Consider the following 17,084-nt stretch of genomic DNA (forward strand, 5'->3'; position numbering starts at 1 on the left):
GATAACAGCAACTAACTATTTGGGGGAAAATATCATTATTATTATTATTATTATTATTATTACATTTGCATGACTTGTCTTGTAAATACGTCGATTATTACCGTACATATGCCCTAGACAATGCTTCTAGTATCTGCAATTAGTCACACAGCTTGGAAGAGTACTACTCTACTCCCAGTGGTTAAATTCTGCGGAGCCCTCCAGGGATCGGCCTGTAATGCGTTATCTTGCAACGATTGACAATCAAACATCATTGCAGCGTGGTGTAGCGGAATTTTGACAGACTCATAGCGATATTTTGTCTTTTTTGGTTGGCAACACGGTCAGCACAGTCAGTAACGAATAATAGAACAGCAGATTAGCAGTTGTTAATCAGAGCTCGTGACTGTGAGAAGCACAAATAAAATCGTGCAATATTTTTGTGTTTATGTAGGTCTACTATTTCAACTATGGATAAGTATATTGATACCTTCTTTAAACAGAAAAATAGCTCGGATGACAGTGATAATACGAAACAAGTTCGTAATGACAGTTTGTGTGTAGTTTCTGAAGAGAAAGAAGTCTGTAACGAATCCACAGAAACTCAGGATTCCCATCAGCTGCAATGTGATAATATTAATACTTTGAACAAAAGGAAAGATCTGTGTCTGTATTTAATGTTTATGGTGGTATTGAAGAGAAGGCCTGATGGCTTGAATTCCACCAGAATAAATAAATAAATAAACAAATAAAATAAAATAAAATGTTGCGACAATCTAGCAATAGCCTCACATTTATGATCCTTATTTGAAGGGCCCCCGAGCTTTATTCGTTTAGAATTTAACAACTGTCTACTCCACACGGTTCTCAAGAAACTAACTCTTCATTACCGCAACTACTACTACTTCAGTAGATCTCCCTGTTCATTGCTGTAAAAGCCATCATTTACAGTTTCCATCTAAAAAAATTTAAGAAATAATATAATCGTCTATCACTCCCTTAGTGCAGGAAAATTTCAGGTGGGGGCCTATAAAAAATCCTACACAGCACACTATTCTTCGAGTATCACTACCACAGAGGACAAGGAAGGCTCTAGCCTGCTACCACTGACGAGACCTCAAAAAAGGTCGAAACCGGTCTGGGTAGTGGCCCCTTGCCTTTAATACATAGCATCATACATCTCCTCCGGAGATGTGCTTTGCATTAAGGGTAAATATTAAGAATAGTGATCAGAGCTTATACTACCTTTACCACGAGTTGCCCTGGTCTTGCACTACGTGCAGGGTCAGCTAGACTTGCAAAACTTGCAGGCGCAAACTTGACTGACTTGTCTATTTGCTTACTTAGGAAATGGACTAAAAAAAACCAGGTTTATATTTAAAATAACTTGATATCTTTAACATATAGTATACCCAAGGTAAAAAACTTTCTACATCTATCTCTCATCCTGAGATTTTTATTTAATAAGATCAAAGCACCTTATGGTAACTTGTGTTGGTAAAATATTTATAAGCTATGTATTACTTAAAACTTAGTACTTCTTAGCCTGGCTCCCACTGACGAGACCTCAATAGAGGTCGAAACAGGTTTGGGTAGTGGCCCTCTTCACTCTCCATTTTCCAAGTAAGCAAACATGTCTGTTTGCTTACTTAAATTAAACACAATATACTAATGCTTCATTGCCCTCTTCACGAAGATAATAAAGCATTAGTGCTTCATGAAGAGGGCCCTTTTCGACGCGTAAACATTGGTTCGCATTCCGGTTAATAGCCCAGGTGTGCTTTCAAAATGCATACACCTTTGTGCCCTTTGAAAATATGTAAAGAGGGCACAGTGGGTCAAATTCTTAGCGTGGTAGTATTTTTAAACCGCTGAGAAGACGGCGCTAGGTGCGCTAACATTTTGAGTTCACCCAGCACCTAGCGTCTGTGATTGGTTATTGTGTCAACCAATCCAATTGAACGTTGTCACCTGTCATGAGTTGAGCGCTTTCTGTATGATTGATGGCTGTATTACAAACAGCTGTTACACATGTTTTCTGGAACTGAAACTTTGAAAGTGAATGTTAGGGGAAAAAACCTAAATGTTTCTCTTGCTATACAGTATAGCATCTGTTGAGGTTGCAAAGTTTTTTAACGGCATACAGGCATTTTTATTGTAGTCTTCGGGAACAACAGACAGTAAAAAATATCTCTTCCTGAATAAAAATGAATATTCTGTGTATTATAAGAGGTTGATCTACAAACAAATACCAGCAGATGTGAGAATGATAAGACAGACAAACCGCTGATACTAAAAAAAAACAAAAAAACTAATGAATGTAGGATTCCCGAAAGTGTGGATAATTCTGATAATGATCAAATGTTATGTACTCTGAGTAACATAACTAAATTAAATTCTTGGAAAATAAATTAAACAAAATTAAATTCTTGGAAAACTGAGCGAAATATACACAAACCAGAGTAATAGACATAACATGTGCAACAAATTGACGAGATGATTTGCTGCTCCATCAAACCATATTTATTCCTGCTGTTCTCTCTGTCTCCTCGTAATTTTTTTTTTAAATTATGCCTGCATAAATTCACTTATTTATGTCTATACTTTATAGAATCGTGCTAATCGCTCTACCCAGAAACTTATAGGACACACATAGCATAATGTTCATCATTAATCATTCGTTTGCCATTAATGAAAGTATTTCTACTCACACTTATTCTTTTCTTTCATTTCCTATTCTCACATGTCTTACAAATGATGATTCACATATTTTCATCTTTGAGTATTTCAAATATACCAACCAAACATAGCATTCTCCTTTATTGTTGTTTTCTAATAAATCCTAAAACAAACCGATTGTACCCCCAATGCAGAAGTATTCAAAGTTATCCTTCAATTAATTGCAATGGATCAATTAAGATGAGCGCTGATGTGCTATAAACTCTTAAAACTTTCATACATCGATAGATGTGCAATCATACGGTCATGTGCGTCGGTCCGCAGAGGGGGGAATGACAACGGGGAACTCCCCCGGGATCGAGTAAAAATTCCACAAATTATAATCGTAAAAGTGATTGAGATATATAACCTTACACCCTCGACCATGGGACGCTTTTTTTCTGTCTTAAAATTTTATTATAGGTTGTCCTGTTTTGGCCCACGGGCAGGTAGCCATAGAACACGTTTTATTGCAGCAATAAAGAACGTGTTCCTGTTTTTGGTTCATCTTTTTCTGATTTGGTAAAAAAGTGAACTGTTGTGAACAGCGACCAGTTTTCGTTTGTCCTCTGTGTCTAGTGAATCACTGAGTGAAGTGTGAATTGTAAATTTATAGTGAAACAAATTTTAACAGAAAAATACATTTTTAAAGTTAAGTTTATGTAATTAATATTATTTTACTTGTTAGTTTTATGATTTTTTTGCTTTTAAACTGAAATAATTTCATTTAGGATTTGGGAATTAATTAGTTGATTTTTAATAAAATATGCCGGTCATTTTTTTATATATGAAATTGTGCTAAAAATTGTATTAATTCCGAATTCTTTTTTTTCCAAGAATTAAAGATCATTAAAATCGATGTAAAATGAAAATAACGTATTCATAGTTTACATCGACAAATAATTACATCAAAAAAATTCTAAAAGACGTTTATTGATGTAATTATTTAATTACATCAATAATTATAAAAATTGATTGATGTAATTATTTGTCTCCAAATTTTCTGTGGATGCGCATGCACATGGCCAAATTTACGTGAAATTTGTAGCGCGGGTTGCATAACCCACACAACAGCACACCCAACCGAAATGGGCACACGACGCCGATATATATATATATATATATATATATATATATATATATATATATATATATAGCTCACAGTCCAATCCACACTTCACAACGTAAATCCTGAAAATGGTCCTTCTCTCTCCTAGCACAGCTGGAAAGCTTCATATGAAGAATTGTACTTAAACAAGAATTATTAATTATTATCCGTATTTAAAAAGAAACATATTTCCAGAAATATGTTTCCATTTAAATGTACATTGTCTTGTTATGAATAATCAGATTTTATATTATTGTTAACCACTTGGATTTATATATATGTATTCAAGATTTTATATAAACCAAGTAATTATATATATATATAAACTTTTTTTTTTTTAATCCTATTTCCCAAGTAAGCAAACAGACAAGTGTGTTTATTTTTACCACGCCTCGCATTTCATTATGTCCGAGACTCAGGAACAATGACTGCGACGAATTTTGCAAAAATCAGAACAATGAACTTTCATGCAGAGCACTGCATGAAATTCGTGAGTTATTCCGCTATGTTAAAAATTGACCAACGCCTCGGAGGTCCTTCAGCACTTGAAACAAGAAGTCACTAGTTGAACTACGTACTTAGTGATAAAACTGTGGAAGATTGACAATCCGTGAAATATTTGCACTGCGCAATCAGTCAGAAATGAACAGAAATACAGGTAAACTTCTCCACTCATTCGATGTTATAATTACCAAAGCGGTTATTATTAATAATAGCTTCTAAGTAATATCTCGTAAAATGTAATATCTTCATGATCTGCTTTGTTAAATTCTCATTTCTTATTATGTAGTATTAAAACCAACTTCCCTAATGCAGTGAACATGGACAATATAGAAAACTGGGTGAAGAAGAATCATCGCAGTAAAATGAAATTTGTGAAAATGGAGGATTTATTCAGATCCCAGAAAATACAACTAGTTGTTAATAACACTAGAGATGCCATTACAGAACGAATTCATGAATTTCAGAAGTAACCTTTTCCCCACGGGGAATGTGTGGTAATTATTCTTATATGGACGAAAGGATCTATATAAGATGGATGGTTTGCATTTGAATAGATTCGGTGTAAGGAGACTTGAAAAAGTGTTGTTGAATGAAGTGGATGTGCAGAATCAGGGAAACTAGATTTATTAAGAGGGGGGAGTAGATATGCAGACCTTAGGGAGGCAGTTGAGTGTATGAATGAGTATAATATGCTCGAGCAAATAAGGACAACAAATCAGAATGGGATAGTTAGTATAAGGCATCAAGGGAGATGGGGCAAACGGGGATCTGAAATTCATGTATACTAATGCTAGGAGTATTAGGAACAAGAAGGAAGAATTTTTGGCCTTGGTTGGCACTTCCAGACCACAGGTTATTGGCATTAGTGAAACATGGCTGACTAAAGATGATATAGCTAGTGGGTTTGAATGTCAGGGGTATAGTGTGTTCAGGAATGACAGGTAGAATAAAATGGGGGGAAGACTATTATTGATGATAGCTGATAAGCTGAAGCCAAAGAGAATAGAAGTTGAATTGCAGGATAGAGAAAAGAGCTCATTTGAGGCCATTTGGTGTGAGATTGAGGCTAGCAAAACAAAATATACAATTGGGTGCTGCTATAGACCAGGTGATGGAAAAGATGGTGGAAATAGTATGCATAAGCAAATAGAAGAAATGAGTGGAAGGAGGGAAATTATTATGAGAGATTTCAACTATGATAGCACTGATTGGAGGGAGGGAGGGATACGCGGGGGGAAGGAATTAGGTTTTATGCGGTTATTAAGGGATAACTATCTGCGACAGCATGTAATGGAAAATACTAGGGGTCAGAGTGTGCTTGACCTAGTAATTGCATCTGAGGATTTGGCTAACGAATATGACCACATTGCCACCAATTGGTGACAGTGATCAAAGGTGTGGAATTTACAATTAAGAAAGGGTACATGTGGAATTATCGGGCTGGTAAGTATGACAAGCTTAGGAGTTTGATTGGTTCAGTGCCATGGTATGTAAAACTGCAAGGGCTGGATGTTGAGAGTGCATGTGAGGCGGTTAAGAAGTTTTTGCAGGAGGCAATGGCTGACTCTATTCCTAGAGTCCGAATAATAAATCAAGTAGGGAATAAATGGATGAATAAAAGCTTCAGCTGAAAAAAAAAAAAAGAAACAACTATGGAGGGAATTTAAGGAGAAAGGTGACCTGCAGGCACATGAATGGTATAAAGCCCAGGCCAGAAGGGTAACAAGTGTGGTAAGAAAAGCAAAAGCGGATTATGAAAGAACATTAGCCATGCATGCTAAAGAGAATCCCAAGTGTTTTTTCGATATGTTGCTAATAAAAGAAAAAATGTATACGGCAGATTGATTTTAAAGAATGCCGATGGTAGGGTGGTAACCGAATCAGTTGATACAGTAGAATTACTGAGTGAGCACTTTGCAAGAGTATATCATCCATGTGGTGACATTGCAGAAATGGAAGAACAAACAGCTTATACCGGAATTGTGGTGAATGAAGTGAAGGTGAATAGTCTATTACAAAACCTCAATGTCAACTCATCTGCGGGATTGGATGGTATACCAACTCGTGTCGTACAAGAAGCGGCTAAAGCATTGTCAGTGCCTTTGACCATTTTGTTTAATTTGAGTCTCGGGTCTGTGTTAGTCCCAAGGGGTGGAAAGAGGGTAAAATAGTTCCACTACATAAAGGAAGCTCCAAGACTGCTGTTGAAGATTACCGGCCAAGCAGCATATCAGGAATTGTTGTCAAGGTCTTGGAGAAAATAGTCAAGAGGAAAATACATGATTGGATAGATGAAAATGGGATACTTTATAGGGACAGCATGGTTTGGTGAAGGGTAGATCATGCCTCAGTAACTTACTCACGTTCTATAACACAGTGACGGCTGAACTGGATAAGGGTAACGAACGGGTTTACAGTGATACTAGTGGATCTTGCTAAGGCCTTTGACAGGATACAACACGGAATTCTAATCAGTATACTGCAGCATATGGGGATGGATATAGGGTTGGTGAGATGGATAGGAGGGTGGTTGATGGAGAGATATCAGAGAGTGGTTTATTCAGGAGTAGAGTCCAAAAGACGGCCTGTGACTAGCGGTGTGCCACAGAGTTCTGTTCTTGGACCGCTAGTGTTTAATTTGTTCATTAATGATATAGGAAAGGATCTGAGAGGAACGGTGCATCTGTTTGCGGATGATGCAAAGTTAGGTAGAGCGAATGCTCAGGATGTCAAAATTTCGCAGGATGATTTGTATACTTTGGAGGACTGCTAAGGAGAATGGATGTCAATTTAATGTGGAAAAATGTAAGGTTTTGCATTTTGGGTTGAAAAGATTAGCAGCAGTATATCACATTGATGGAACTGTACTCCAGGAGATTGACGAGGCCATGGATTTGGGAGTGTTAGTGGATAGTGAGTTGAAGTTTTGGGGACACATCGCAAAAGTGGCAAAATCAGCTCATCAAATCACTTGGTTGCTGAAAAACACTTTAACGAGCAGAGACAAACAGGTTATTGTTCCTCTGTATCGAGCCTTGATAAGATCCCATATCTAGGCTACTGGGCCCAGATATGGGCTCCAGGGTTTCTTCTCGATGGTGAGGAGGTGGAGAGGATCCAGAGACGCGTGACCAAGATAATAGCAGGACTATGGAGCAAATCTTATGAGAACAGGTTGAAGATTTGTGGGCTGCAGAAATTGGTTGATAGGCGGAAAAGGGGTGATATGATTGAGACAATCAAATTACTGAAGGGTTTCTATAAGATTAATTCAGAAGATATTTTTGAGAATAGGACTGGTAGTGGGAAGACTAGGGGCCATCCATGGAAGCTTGGTAAGAGTATGGTTAGCAAGGGTGTTAGAGCTGGGTTTTTTACTTGGAGAGTGGTAAATGAGTGGAATAAGCTGCCAGAGTCTGTTGTGGGTGCCATGACTGTAAATAAGTTCAAGGAGAAGTATGATAGATACTGTGTGAATGTTGAATAGTTGTTCTTGACATGATGTTGGGCCTCACTCGATGAGTCTAAGGACTCCTTGGAAGCTGCCAGTAATAATAATAATAATAATAATAATAATACTTACTCACAAAAGTAACTGAATGCATTAAATATTAATAAATACATGCATGTAATGAAGACTTACCTATTGCGAGGCTGAACATTTAATGTAGCGTTTAAAAAACTAAGCGGCCACAATTCCACTTTCAGAGGCACCCCTTTTCCATCATTGTATTTCTCTACGTCACTAATATATTGCTCCAACAACCTGACTAAGTCTTTCTGAGAATTGGGAACGAAGCTTACAGGCACAGAACTAAACACTTTGATCTCAGTGGAATCTACATTTTTGGCAACGTCCTTCATATATTCTCCTTCAGCTATAAAAGGTAAACATATACTCGTATATATCGAATTACGATTTCCCACCATTCTAGATTCAGAAATGAAGCTGCTAGTAAATTAACTAATTCAGCTAATTTAATAAATGTGCATTCTGAAATGCTAATTAGAATATTTTACTCTGAAAAACATATTTCCATATCTTTTTTGTGGAAGATAGATTACCTATGCATATTATGATTCAATTTAATTAACTCGATAAAGAGTAGAAGAAGAAAGAAGTCTGTTAAAGGGGATAAAAAGAAGAAAGGGAAACTGGATCAGACATATTCTGAGAAGAAATGGAATCATCAGAGATGCCATCGAAGGAAAAAGACCCAGAGGAAGAGTAAGGAAAACAATGTTAGATAACATGCTGAATGGAGCCAGGTACACAACCTTGAAAAAGAAGGCTCAGAGCAGAAGAGAGTGGAAGGAAAGTTTTTGTTTTGATACTAAGAGAAGAACCTGCTCATTTGCAGAATACTTTAGAAGAAGAAGAAGAATGAACTTCTCTGGCTTTTGTTAATAACCTGCAGTAACAGTTCATGTAATAAAACCTTTCACTATCATAAAAGTTTCTTTGAAATCGTGTTCCTTCTTTTCTTTTTTTTTTAATTGGTACATTTTAATATTTCGATTCTTATTCCGAATGTGATATGGGAAATCTTTCTCTCGAAATCACGTGTTTATAATCCCCATAAACAAGAAAAACTCAACATCAGTAGAACTCACACTATTTCAGACCATAATACCAACTCCAGATAGTGAAAGCCGTAGCAGCTGTCTGCCACAACCTCACTCTCCCAGAGGTCTTCAAAATCATCGATAGCTATGAACTTGACTATTGGTGATGACTCAGGATGGACGCCGATTGCGTACCGATTTGGAAAGTTTGGTCTGAAATAGTTTCTTCTGCTTCCTTTTGAGAACAAAAGGAGTTAGAGGATTTATTTTATTTTAAACTAATTTAATTCATTTGGAGATACGAAAAAGGTTAAAATGTTATTACAGATTGTTCCAAAATATATCTAAGTATAAAATTTAAATTCATAACTTGTTGATAATATTTAGGTATTTATTTTATCAGTTATCACAGAATTATACATGAATTGTAATTTTATTTAAATTAAAATTCGAATTTATAAAACTCGTTACTTTTGCGAAAGTACGCATTGAGAATTTGGAATTATGTATTCTATTCATATTCCAAAGAGGCTTACTTTATGGGTAGTTTTTCTTTGTTTTTACTCTTCTTTTTTATTTTTGCAAATACTTGCGGTTGCTTGGTCTGAGTACACATGTTGAATATTTAACTCACATATAATTCTAAATATTTAGATAAATAATGAGATAAATAAACAAAAAAGCAACACAGGTATACCTCGGTTAACGTTAGCTCGGTTAGCTCTGGTAACGAAGCCTCACTATAACGAAGTCCGCAATTTCAAGCCCCATTTTACGTAAAAATATTAAAATTTTAAAGTCAACGTCCGGATTGGCGAACGACGGCGACTCGTCACGTACTCCAAAGCTGTGGGTGTGTCATCCGCGTTAATTTAATCGTTGCTTACACTTCATAGGGTGTGTTTCAGTGTGGTGCTTTGCAATCAATGACGTATGTTCTCTGATAGCATTATTGTAGATTTTGTAAATATTAATATTTAGTTAAAATGTCAGATCAAGGAAAAGAAAAGCGATTTCTTTAGAAACTAAATTAAATATCGCACAATGTGTTGAAAGGGGTGAAAGAAAATCCGATTTGGCACATTCTTTAGGATTAGCCCAGTCAACTTTAACAACCATACTTAGTCAATTAGAAAAAATAAAACAGTCTGCTCAGAATTGTACAGATGTTACAGCAGCAAAATTAACTCGCTTAAGGAGTCCAATTTTAGAAAAAAATAGAGAAAATATTAAGTTTGTGGATAGATGATATGTCACAACGTCATATGCCTTTAACTCAAATGGTGAGTCAAGAAAAAGCATTATTTTTGTTTAATCACCTGAATCTAAACAAACTGAAGATATTGCGGAACATTTTGTGGCTTCTCGTGGTTGGTTTGAGATATTTAAAAAAACGGGCCAAAAATCATAGTGTAAAATTATCAGGAGAAGCTGCAAGTACCGATGTTGAAGCTGCGAATGAGTTTCCAGAAAAGCTAAAGGAAATAATTGAACATGAAAAATGTTCACCAAATTTGGTGTTCAATGTTGACGAAAGCAGTTTGTTCTGGAAAGGCTACCATCAAAAAGCTTCATTTCTATTGAAGAAAAATCAGCAGCTGGGTTCAAAGCAGCCAAAGACCGCTTAACATTATTCTTTGGATCAAATGCCTCTGGCGATTTTAAATTAAAATTGTTATCAGCTTAAGATTTGGAAAATCCGAGGGCGTTAAAAGGTAACATAAAAATGAATTTACCTGTAATATGAAAAGCTAATAGAAAAGCGTAAATTACCAAGGAGTTATTTGCTGATTGGTATGTTAGCTTTCTGTCCAGAAGTGAAACGGTATTGCCGAAGAAATAATTTTGAAGAAAAAGCTCCTTTGTTGTTGTTGGACAAAGCTCCGGGACATCCTACTGATCTTATTACGTTAGATATATTCATTTCCTGTCCAAGTAGTCTTTCTTCCGATAGATCAGGGAGTAATAGCAACATTTAAAGCTTATTATCTTCGTAGTACATTAAGCAATTTAATTGAACTAGAAGATAAAGAGCAAATGTCAATTAAAACGTTTTTTTTTTTTTTTTTGGAAAAACTACACCATTAAAGACGCGAATGAAAATATTAATAGTTTTCTTGGAAAGAAGTCACTCAGAAATGCTTAAATGGAGTTTGGCGAAAATTATGGCCAGAAATTGTACTAGAAGAAAAAAGTAACATTCAAGAGATTAGAAATGAAGTTATCCAGATGGCTCAATCAATAGATTTCAAAAATGTCGACGAAGAGAATGTAAGAAATTTATTAAATGCGGAAGATGATGGTTTTTCAGTGGAAGATTTCGAAAAACTTGTTAGCAATGAATCCAAAAAAAAAAAAAAAATGAAGACGAAATTAAAGAAGTTCCTACTGAAAAACTGTTAGCAACCAAAGATTTAAAAAGGTGCTTGAACCATCGAAAACGTTTTAATTTTTTTCGGTGAAAATGATCCTGATTTAGAAGAAGTGTTATTGTTAAATGATCAGTGTTAAATGCAATAAATCTGTACAGGCAATTGTTAAATGAAGGAGAAAAACAGCATAAACAATCAACTTTAGATTCGCATTTTAAAATGTCGTGATTTCATGTTTGTTTGGAATGTAATATTGACTTTTTATTTAACAAAGCTTTTCTTTTTTTAAAAAAAAAAAAGCCTTTCATTTTCTTTACGTATGAACGTATCCCTATTATGGCCATAGTATTTTTACCTCTTTGAACGAAGTTTCGCTTAACAAAGTAATTTCGTGGAAAGCATCATCTTCGTTAATCGAGGTGTACCTATATTTTGAGTGTGGTTTACTATGCTCTTTCCCTACTACTTGATATAAATTAGAAGCAAGTGACCGCAGACTGTAACTCGTATAATTTGTAGTAATGGTGTCCTCTGATTAAAAAGAGCTAAGTATTAGCTCACCTGTCTTAGCTCAACTAGGTCGGTATATTTGAAAGTATTTACGAAGGTTACTCGAATCCTGGACGAATTCGAAACGAAGTCTTTTTTTTACAAACGGCAAATTTACAACTGGGTTTCTATGATATACTTACTCAGTTCTAATGTACATACCTTCAACCTCTAAATTAATGCCACTGATTGACCCTCCCAACTCTAGAGCAGCTTTCACTTGTTCTTTCTCTTTCGTTCCTTTACAACTCATTCGCATAGAAACTATCAATTCTCCTCCATAGGTAATACTTCTCACATAGTGACTTCCCAGGGGCTTTCGATTGTACCAGAATGGCAAAGGAGTTACCGTCTGTGGTAGAGTCTCTGTTACCTGTTGGGAAATATGTTGGCAATGTTAAATTACAAAACTTTGCTTAGATTCACATTATATAATGATTACTCGAAGATAGCAATATTGTCATATCGCTTATTTTTCACTAGATTTTTCGATAGTCACATTCGAGTACAAAAATGTAAAAAAAAATTTTAAATAATTCCTACCGTTTCGTACTGAGCTTTTATGAGCACTTCGACAGTATTCTCCCTATTAAACGTATCAGAAAGATATGCGCCAGATGCTCCACCTTTAAACATTCCACCCTTTACTTGAAGTGAAAAGGATCCTCCGACATCAAGAAAATCTCGGGCTTCTTGAGTCCTACTTATTACTCGATAATGAGTTTCACTGACTCTTTTTTCAATAACCTGCAGAACATTATCAGTTCTTATAAAAAAAACCTTTAAACAGCATTGCTTTGAAGTACAGTTAAGTTGTCATCAGTATCAAATTCGATATAATCAAACGTAAAAAAAAAACTTGCTTAAAACATGAAGATTTTAGTTACACATTGTTATTACGAAAACTATTTCTGTGGGAAGTTAGTAATGAATTATTAATTATTTAATAAAATATAAACTTGAATACTTTTGAGTGTGATGTATGGTCATAGTGTCTAAACATTACACACGCAAAACTGTGTCTAAACATCATACTCAAGGCTTTGGTATGGGCCATGTAGCTTTGGAAAGCTTTTCCATAGAAGGAAGGAAGAGCTTATATGCTCACTTCTAGTTACTGACAAATGGCAGCTTTTCTTCAGTCAATTTCGGAGTTAAATGATATTTGTCGAGAAACTTTCAGCAACTTTAAAAATCGATAGAACTTATACAATATCTACAGAATAATATTAGCTAGGTTTAGGAATGCGAAATTGACATTTTCTCCTGCTGTATTCCTGCATATTCTTTTTAAACACTAATCTTCTAGAGATGTCGACAATGGAGATCAGCTTACAACCAATTTCCGAAAGTTTAAGTGCGAAGTGCCGCTCTACTCTGTGGAGGAATGAAAAAGTATAGAGGATTTATTTCATTTATTTTTATTTATTTTTTTTTGTGTGATCATTTACTATTATACCTTTCTGTGTGGAACAGCAGAAGACAAAGCACGAGATTCACTTCATCAGTGGCGAATTCTCCATGCTTGCTATGCTTGCTGCGCAAGCTCATTAATTGAGAAAGAGGTAATATTTATTTGTTAATAATGATATTTAGGCTTTTATTTTTGTAGACAGAGGACGTTTTAAGCTTGCGCGGTAATAATTGAGCTTTGCGTTGTGTATCGAAGGCCGACGCTAGTCAAGCTACCTTGGCTTGCTCGGTGTGGAAGCATCCAGGTCCTCGCTTCAGCACTGTAATTTCATGCCCGCGCATAGCCATTTCCGCTCCCTCCACGTCATCTCACCCTGTTGCTTAAACACGGGCCATACGCAGTCAACGTAGCTCTAGCCAGTGAGCTTCAGCCAGCCTTTACAAGTGTGCATGTTGCTTGGGAAAATTAAGTTACAACCAACTTTTTATGACGATGTTATTGACCAGTTCATAAAGAACTGTAGGGTAGAATTTGTATTCAAGTAGCTAAATTGAAAAATATAGAATATCATTTGTAAAATAAATGTTGCATTTGTATGAGTAAATGTACATAAATTTCTAAATACAGTACTTAGTTTTAAAGGGTCAGTAATTCATTATTCTGCTAACCAAACTTCAATCATACCTCTCATTCCCTGAATGATAACAAGAGCAAGCATGAATTTCAAGACAAGCATTCGCCCCTGCACTTCATCCTCCCCACACCCCATTCTGCTCTTTCTTTTTCTAAACTTAGCATATGATATGGTTTTGGCTATCAATTTCATGCGCTTCTTTAGCTGATATTTTAGAAATCTCTCGAGCGTTTTAATGAATAAGCACGTATATTGTGAGCTTAAATTTAACTTGTAAAATAAAATAATAAAAATAATTTTCCTAGAAATAATACCTATAATAAAAATATATTTCATAAATGGAAAATATATATTTAACCAATCTAGAGAACCAGTCATAAGAAAAGCATGTAACGAATTAACCCAGTGGTCATGACTGATGATGAACTGTCACTTGTATACATAAAACTGTTATGATAAATACCTCCTTACAATTTCTATACTATGATCAAACAGAATGTAAGTGTAAATCAGGGATGTCCAAAGCACTGCCCGCTGTGCGATTTTGTGTGGCCCGCCTGTGGATTTTGATTTTCACGAGCGAAAAAATAAAATAACAATTTGAATCGAATGCGTATTAGATATTTTAATTCTATCACTAATTGATAATTTTATTTGGTGTTTTTACATCACTATATACTCACGTGTTTTTCAAATATTAGATGTGTCAAAGAAGCCTTCTTACACTGTTTTGTTCCAACACGCATGCTCCGGGGGCTCACGAGGAACGTGAGCACGCGATTAGTGCGCAATTAGTGTTGTTTGTTTGTTCAGCTTTTGAGGTTGTATCGCTGCTGCTCACCAAATTACTTGGTACGCATTGTGATGCGGCCCTCGAATAATGTTTTTTTCGATGCGGCCCTCGGATTACCTAAAGTTGGCTATCCCTGGTGTAAATAAACTCTTTCTCAGCAGATATTTCAGAGAAAAACCAGCAGACGAACTTATGCATTATTAGCAATTGAAAGATTGAACCCTGTGGTCGAAAAACCATAGGGTTTAATTCCAGTGTTTAGGGGAAAAAAAATCCTGTTTTCGGGAATAATATCGCAACCGACATTATGACATGTCGGGTGGCGATATCAAGAAACATTTCCCTCCCTCGTTTCATTCAGCAAATCGATCTTTATTATCGATTTTTATATGGCGATGAGCTAATTTTGAGATACATTCATAATTTTTTAATCATTATTGCTCTTGTGTTTCATTCAATAGTAACAGCGTTGCACTATAGTTCAATAACGGGTACTCGGCCACAAATGTTTGGGTTTAACTGAAAAATTCTTTCCCCTAAATAAATGATATATATGAACTCATAAAATACATTTTAACTGTGAATTAATACTATATTATAGATTTAAATCAAAAAGTAAAGAAACACTAACTTGAAAAGAATTTAATACTGTTTGAGGAAAAATATCCACTCCAACTTTTTGTGTTGCGAGGTCAAATGTTCTCCCCAGTATAAGCGGAAGAATATATAGCATCATTTCCGCCATCTTCTCATATGTTCTATATGAAACAAAACAAATAATAATAATAATTTGTACAGAATTCAACGTAATGTAGTAAATCTGTTTTGTGTGCGTGAACTGATACTACTTTTTATTTGATATTGCAATAATTTAAATGTTAACGCTAAGACAGTAGGATACCCTAAAATAATCAGTATTCACGAGAAACTGAACAACAGTACTGTGATTTAAATAATCATCAATTACTACGTCCCTAACCCTATCCCAGCTTGTGCCGACAGTAGTTTCTTTGTCCCCTGTGTGATTTCGAATTTAATATGTACCGAGGAAACTAGTTGTAGGGGTTATGAGCCTGGGTTTTGTGTGTGTGTGTGTGAGAGAGAGCGCTTGTAATTGTCAATTTTAACAGTTTCAAATAACTACTTCGCTTATTTTAATTCCATAATTTAATTAAAATGTAAAGGCAGTGAAATGATGAATGATTCAAACTGATTCATGATTTAATTGTTTTAAAATTATTATGTATACATCACCAGTGAGCAACTGTAGAATTACAGTGCATTCTGTCCGATAATATCACTTCTGTATTTACACTAATGTAAATACAGTAATGTTGAAAAGAATTAAATTTAGATAAATATATTTTAAATTTACAACGATAACATCTTAAACCCTATCTAACGATACCCCCCCCCCCCAAAAAAAGAGTAGATTTTCTTTGTTTTGGATCGATATAAGCTAAAGTTGGTTTGAATAGGGAATATTGCTCCTTGTAGTAGAAGGTTGCTGTTAGTTAGATAGGTCATCAATTGAAATTAAACCTTAATAAAAATAAAAAAAACAGAAACAGTCTTCAAATATTTGAAAGAATGAAGAGAACCGAAACGATTATCATAATATACGTTTTTTTCAAGTCTTAATTAGTAACTATTTAAACTTATGGATGAGCTACACTTAATAATTTAACTGTGAACAGACTAATCTTTGTCCGCATTGTGCAAGTAGTCCAAGGCGCAATAAATTTACTTTTACATATAAAACTTTACAAAATTTTGAAAATTATTTAGCTACAGAAAATGCTGTGTAAAGAGAATGATATTTCCATATCTTCCTTCCTTTCTTTCGAATTAAAAATGCAATATTAACTAAAGGATAGGCTTTGCTTTAAGCGAATGTTAATTCTTCATGATTTTTGTTTCGGCCCAGCTAGCATTGCAAATTAGTGCCTTTTTGATTTTATACATTGTTTAAAATATAAATATATATTAATTATAATAAAAAGTAAGAGAAATTTTACCTTTTTTTTTAAAGATGGTATAAATGTAGGTGGAAGTCAGTGGTGGATAAGATTAAACGAATCTTTATTTCTTCGGCAACAAGAGAAGGCTGTAACGAATTAATCAGAAAGTCGTTATCATTCATCTGGGAAATGAAGTTTATGGACATATGTTGTCCGATTGTGTACTGATAAAAATCCTAGAATTTATCAAAATTGTTTTTGGGTCCTGGTAAAAGTGCACCTGATGTTATTTAGAATATCTGCAAGCTAAATAATATACGCGTAGATAACTAAGAATTACACTACCCATTTAATCATTAATTTCAAATTACAAATTTCAAATTAAACTACTTTTAAATTTAACTGTAGTGGTGATACAATAACAAATTTAACTGTATGACAACGACTACTTGTGGTCATATTTTTATCCATCAACTCTCCCAAATA

At 34.9% G+C, this 17,084-nt stretch overlaps 1 protein-coding gene across 2 annotated transcripts in view; it reads right to left on the reverse strand.

The window, feature by feature from the left end:
• LOC150104636 (uncharacterized) overlaps nucleotides 1–16,718 on the reverse strand; it is a 65,540-nt gene extending 48,822 nt beyond the window's left edge. For both annotated transcript variants that reach the window (XM_090395834.1, XM_090395833.1), the window contains exons 1-5: nucleotides 16,656–16,718; nucleotides 15,269–15,395; nucleotides 12,340–12,543; nucleotides 11,959–12,169; nucleotides 7,953–8,187 (exon numbers count right to left, since the gene is read on the reverse strand). In XM_090395834.1, the coding sequence (XP_090251960.1) occupies nucleotides 7,953–8,187; nucleotides 11,959–12,169; nucleotides 12,340–12,543; nucleotides 15,269–15,382 (764 nt within the window). In that variant the 5' untranslated portion in view covers nucleotides 15,383–15,395; nucleotides 16,656–16,718. The remainder of the gene's footprint in view (nucleotides 1–7,952; nucleotides 8,188–11,958; nucleotides 12,170–12,339; nucleotides 12,544–15,268; nucleotides 15,396–16,655) is intronic.
• Between the last annotated feature and the right edge of the window lie 366 nt (nucleotides 16,719–17,084).

Source organism: Typopeltis vanoorti, chromosome 7 (assembly GCF_054136105.1).
Source record: "Typopeltis vanoorti isolate ZY-2024b chromosome 7, IOZ_Tvanoo_1.0, whole genome shotgun sequence".
Classification (NCBI taxonomy): Eukaryota; Metazoa; Arthropoda; class Arachnida; order Uropygi; family Thelyphonidae; genus Typopeltis; species Typopeltis vanoorti.